Genomic DNA, 5,644 nt, shown 5'->3' with positions numbered 1-5,644 from the left:
TGATTTTTAATTAATTTAACTGGGACAGTAAGGTCTGACTTATCTAAAAGTCTTGTCATTTAACAGAAATAATGTACAGTATAGAATATAAAGTCATGGTGCAGTGGAAAAAGAATGAATATTGTGTATGACTCCCATGAGTTTAGAGGACTGTATCCATACATCTCTGCAATGCCTCAAATAACTTATTAATAAAGTCATCTGGAATGGCAAAGAAAGTGTTCTTGCAGGACTCTCAGAGTTCATCAAGATTCTCTGGATTCATCTTCAATGCCTCTTCCTTACCCCAGACATGCTCAATAATGTTAATGTCTGGTGACTGGGCTGGCCAATCCTGGAGCACCTTGACCATTTTTGCTTTCAGTAACTTTGATGTGGAGGCTGAAGTATGAGAAGGAGCGGTATCCTGCTGAACAATATGCACTCTCCTGTGGTTTGTAATGTAATGGGCAGCACAAATGTCTTGATACCTCAGGCTGTTGTTGTTGCGCATGCTCGAGTGACGTCACTGCTTCGCTGCGTTTGTTTGGAGTTCGCTGCGTTTGTTTGGAGTTTAGATTCGCAATTTACATTTTTATCTTAAAATACTTCCTCATTCACTAAATATTTATCTCTCCTACTTGGGGTGAACAATCTCCTAACACACTCATACAAACAAATCTACTTTTAAACGTTCTGTTTCTCGAGCATCCGCTTGGTGTTTGTAGCTTTAGCCTGCTAGCACCGCTGGTCAGCTAAAGCTACCAACCCCTTTCACACATTTATTTTCTCACTTTCTGGCTTTGCTCTTCACCTTGTACAATGTCGCTTGCGTGTCTGTCCTTGAGTGCAGGAGAGGCATCGATGGAGGCGCTGGAGCTGGAGCTGGAAGCGGTGGAGTCCCAGATTCGCTCGCTGGAGACGAAGCGAGAGGGCATCAGGGCTCTGCTCTTAACCCGTACTCGCTCGTCTGAGGTAAGTGTCCGATACAACGACAATCTCCCAGTTTCTTCAACCCCGCGTGTTTCTCTGTCCAGGCCCAGCGCACCGAGGACGCGGTGCACCCAGGCGTCGTTCACGCCGACTCCCGGCTACCACGGCCCCTGGGTGCAACCGCGTAAGGTGCTTGCCAGGTCCCGGGGCAGAACGTCTCCTCCTCCGGTGTTCGAGATCCCCACGGAGAACCGCTTCGCCCCTCTCCGCGAGACGGGTCGCGATGTTGCCATCATTGGCGACTCAATCGTCCGCCACGTCCGCTCCACTTCCTCCAAAGGTAACAAAGTACGCACTTTCTGCTTCCCTGGTGCCCGAGTTAAGAATATTTCTGCACAGATACCTACTATCCTGAGCGCTGCCGAGAGCCTCGGTGCCGCCGTCCTCCACGTGGGGACGAACGACACCGGGCTCCGGCAGACGGAGATCCTGAAGAAGGACTTCAGGAGCCTGATCGAGACGGTTCGACGCACTTCGCCCGCCACGCAGATCATCGTTTCTGGACCGCTTCCTACCTACCGCCGAGGAAATGAAAGGTTCAGTAGACTTTTTGCTCTGAATGAATGGCTATTAACATGGTGTGAAGAACAGAAATTGCTCTTTGCCAATAACTGGAATCTTTTCTGGGAGCGTCCTAGGCTTTTCCGCGCTGACGGGCTGCACCCCAGTCGAGCTGGAGCTGAACTCCTGTCGGACAACATCACCAGAATACTTCGCTCTATCTGACTAGTAAGTAAAAATTCACAAAACTCACAATTTAGCCACACAGACTCCTATTCGTCCCACAAAAATAACAGTAATGCATACCTAACTAACCACATAGAGACTGTGTCTGTTCCTCGTATTATTAGATCAAGAAACAAACGTACTGTGTGCTCCAAAAATAATCTATTAAGAATTAAACCAGAAAAAACACGAAAAAGTGAAAATACAAATTTCATGAAGCTTGGTCTCCTAAACATCAGGTCACTAGCACCTAAAGCACTTATCATAAATGAAATAATAACAGATAACAATCTTAATGCACTCTGTCTCACTGAAACCTGGCTGAAACAAAATGACTATATTAGTTTAAATGAGGCAACTCCTCCAGGATTCTTATATAAACATGAGGCTCGTCAAACTGGTCGTGGTGGTGGAGTTGCGTCAATCTTTAGTGATATTCTTAATGTTAATCAGAGAAACGGACTTATGTTTAGCTCCTTTGAAGTACTAGCGCTTAATGTTGTCCTTCCAAACACTATGCAAAAACCTATGTTATCTCTCGCTCTAATCACCATATATAGACCTCCAGGACCCTATGTCAATTTTCTAAAAGAGTTTTCTGATTTTATCTCTGACTTACTAGTTAAAACTGATAAAATACTAATTGTAGGAGACTTTAACATCCACATAGATGACGCTAACGACACGTTAGGGCTCGCGTTTACGGACTTGCTGGTCTCACTAGGAATAAAGCAAAATGTTATTGGTCCAACTCATCGCCTAAAGCATACACTAGATCTAATTCTGTCTTATGGAATTGAGGTCACTGATGTAGACATTATACCACAAAGTGATGATATTACAGACCACTACCTCTTACTATATAAGCTGTGTTTACCTGAAATTAGCAGATCCGCTCCGATATATCGTCCTAGTAGAACTATTGTTCCATCCACTAAAGATGAATTTATAAATAACTTACCTGATCTTTCTCTACTTCGAAATGCACCCGCAAACGCAAATGACCTTGATGTAGTAACCAGCAGTATGGATGCCATCTTTACTAGCACTTTAAATACTGTGGCACCCATCAAACTAAAAAAGACTAGAGAGAATAAAACTACACCATGGTATAATAGTCATACCCGCGCTCTCAAAACAGCAGCCCGTGCCCTGGAACGTAAATGGAAAAAAACTAATTTAGAAGTCTTTCGAATTGCATACAAAGACAGTATGTCCAGCTATAGGAGGGCTTTAAAATCTGCCAGGGCTGAGCACCTCCGCAAACTGATAGAAAATAATCAAAACAATCCTAGATTCTTATTTAACACCATCGCTAAATTAACAAATAATCGGTCATCTTTGGAACAAAACGTTCCACCGCAAATTAGTAGTGATGACTTCATGAATTTTTTCAGTGATAAAATAGAAGGCTTTAGACAGAAAATAGGAGATATTAAACTTTCTGCACCGCCTTATACTTCAGATCCAGTAAACACGCCTCTGAATCTAAATAACCTACAGTGCTTTAAAATCATACAACAGGAAGAGCTAGACAAAATTATAAATAGCTCTAAATCAGCTACGTGTATATTGGACCCAATTCCAACAAAGTTACTGAAAGAATTGCTACCTGTTATAGGAGAACCTCTTCTTAACATTATCAACTCTTCTTTATCTTTAGGCCATGTTCCAAATCCCTACAAGTTAGCTGTTATTAAACCTATTATTAAGAAACCACAACTGGAACCCAGCAACTTAGCTAATTATAGGCCTATTTCAAACCTTCCATTTATATCTAAAATACTAGAAAAAGTTGTTTCTGCTCAATTATGCTCCTTTCTGCAGACCAACAATGTTTTTGAAGTGTTTCAGTCAGGTTTCAGAGCTCATCACAGTACAGAAACTGCATTAGTGAAAATAACCAACGATTTACTCTTAGCTGCTGACCAAGGGTGCATCTCGCTATTAGTTCTACTCGATCTTAGTGCGGCATTTGACACCATTGACCATGGTATCCTTATTAATCGCTTAAAGTCTACAGGTGTCCAAGGACAGGCCCTACAATGGTTTAAGTCATACTTATCTGACCGTTACCAGTTTGTAAATATAAATGGACAGCCTTCACAAATCAGCCCAGTAAAATACGGGGTGCCTCAAGGATCAGTTTTAGGCCCTTTACTGTTTACAATATACATGCTACCCCTGGGAGACATTATTAGAAGACATGGGATCAGCTTTCACTGCTATGCAGATGATACTCAATTATATATTTCAACTAAACCTGACGAGACGTCTAATCTGTCCAAGCTAACTGAGTGTATTAAAGATGTTAAAGACTGGATGACCAACAATTATCTTCTCTTAAACTCAGACAAAACAGAATTATTACTTATTGGGCCTAAATCCTGTACACAGCAGATCTCACAACTCGATCTACAATTAGAGGGATACAAAGTTAGCGTTAGTTCTACTATAAAAGATCTGGGTGTCATATTAGACAGCAATTTAACTTTTAAAAATCATATTTCCCATGTCACAAAAACTGCTTTCTTTCATCTGAGAAATATAGCTAAGTTACGAAGTATGCTATCCATCTCAGATGCAGAAAAGCTAGTCCATGCTTTTATGACTTCTAGGCTGGACTACTGTAATGCTCTGTTTGCTGGCTGCCCAGCATCCTCTATTAACAAACTTCAATTAGTACAAAATGCAGCTGCCAGAGTTCTAACCAGGTCTAGAAAATTTGATCACATCACCCCAATTTTATCCTCCTTACACTGGCTGCCTGTTAAGTTTCGTATTGAATTTAAAATATTGCTTCTTACATATAAAGCTCTAAATAATCTAGCTCCTGCTTATCTAACCAATCTTCTGTCTCGCTACAATCCAACTCGCTCTTTAAGATCTCAAAACTCAGGACTTCTGGTAGTACCTAGAATAGCAAAGTCGAGTAAAGGAGGTCGAGCCTTCTCATTTATAGCTCCTAAACTCTGGAATAGCCTTCCTGATAACGTCCGAGGCTCAGACACACTCTCCCAATTCAAAACTAGATTAAAGACCTATCTGTTCAGTAAAGCATACACTTAGTGCACCACTTACGGGGCTTCCACACAGGTTATGCATCTTGCTGATATACACTGTGAACATCAGCTACGCTAATTATTTTCTTTATTCTCCATTTCCACCTGGGGATACTCTTCCCGAGGCCCTCAGACTATGCAGAGTCACTGATTCGATCCAAGACCAACGACGAGATGATCCCAAGGTTTCCATATCCTGGACCTGGCCGAATCCTGAACAACTACTGCGATGGTCATGGAAGAGTGGAGAACATGAGACTGTTTCCTATGACGCTCCAGAGACAGACGAGTCTTCGCTGAGGCCAGCTTCCAGCCTCCGCCACTGAGACTGCAGCTCTGCACAAGACGTTTGGCCAGCGGAGAAATTAAAATGGTCGTGCCCAACTGAGCCTGGTTTCTCTCAAGGTTTTTTTTCTTCACTTCCGCCTTTAGTGAAGTTTTTTTTCCCTCTCCGCTGTCGCCACTGGCTTGCATGGTTCAGGATCTGTAGAGCCGCGCATCGTTGGATTTGCTCTTCAGTGTTTGGACTCTCAATAGTGATTATTAAACCACACTGAACTGAGCTAAACTGAACTGAACTTAAACACTACAAACTTAACTACACTGTTCCTATTTACTGTGACCTTTTATGTGAAGCTGCTTTGACACAATCTACATTGTATAAGCGCTATACAAATAAAGGTGAATTGAATTGAATTGAATTGCCATCCACTTTGCAGATCTCTCACATGCCCCCATACTGAATATAACCCCAAACCATGATTTTTCCTTTACCAAACTTGACTGATATCTATGAGAATCTAGGGTCTATGCAGGTTAAATAGGTCTTCTGCAGTATTTGTTATGATTGTGATGACTTATCCAAAAATCAACTAGAAGTCAAG

General features: G+C 42.0%; 1 protein-coding gene across 3 annotated transcripts; it reads left to right on the top strand.

Moving 5' to 3' along the window:
• Nucleotides 1-487: 487 nt before the first annotated feature.
• Nucleotides 488-5,425, top strand: LOC130238519 (uncharacterized). 3 transcript variants are annotated; one of them, XM_056469571.1, is made up of 2 exons: nucleotides 488-1,701; nucleotides 4,894-5,425. In XM_056469571.1, the coding sequence occupies exon 1, from the start codon at nucleotides 802-804 to the stop codon at nucleotides 1,696-1,698; it is 897 nt and encodes a 298-aa protein (XP_056325546.1). In that variant the 5' UTR covers nucleotides 488-801; the 3' UTR covers nucleotides 1,699-1,701; nucleotides 4,894-5,425. The 3 variants fall into 3 exon arrangements, with proteins under 3 accessions (XP_056325546.1, XP_056325545.1, XP_056325547.1); XM_056469570.1 differs by having other exon boundaries at nucleotides 4,886-5,425; XM_056469572.1 differs by lacking the exon at nucleotides 4,894-5,425 and having other exon boundaries at nucleotides 488-1,508; nucleotides 1,611-2,430.
• Nucleotides 5,426-5,644: the final 219 nt, after the last annotated feature.

The sequence above is a fragment of the Danio aesculapii genome, chromosome 12 (assembly GCF_903798145.1).
Source record: "Danio aesculapii chromosome 12, fDanAes4.1, whole genome shotgun sequence".
Classification (NCBI taxonomy): Eukaryota; Metazoa; Chordata; class Actinopteri; order Cypriniformes; family Danionidae; genus Danio; species Danio aesculapii.
The sequence above is the reverse complement of the archived record's forward strand: the minus strand, read 5'-3'. Positions and strand labels throughout refer to the sequence as shown.

Bases quoted from the DNA above. Each gene is read 5' to 3' on its own strand.
- LOC130238519 (XM_056469571.1), top strand. From the start codon at position 802: ATGTCGCTTGCGTGTCTGTCCTTGAGTGCAGGAGAGGCATCGATGGAG.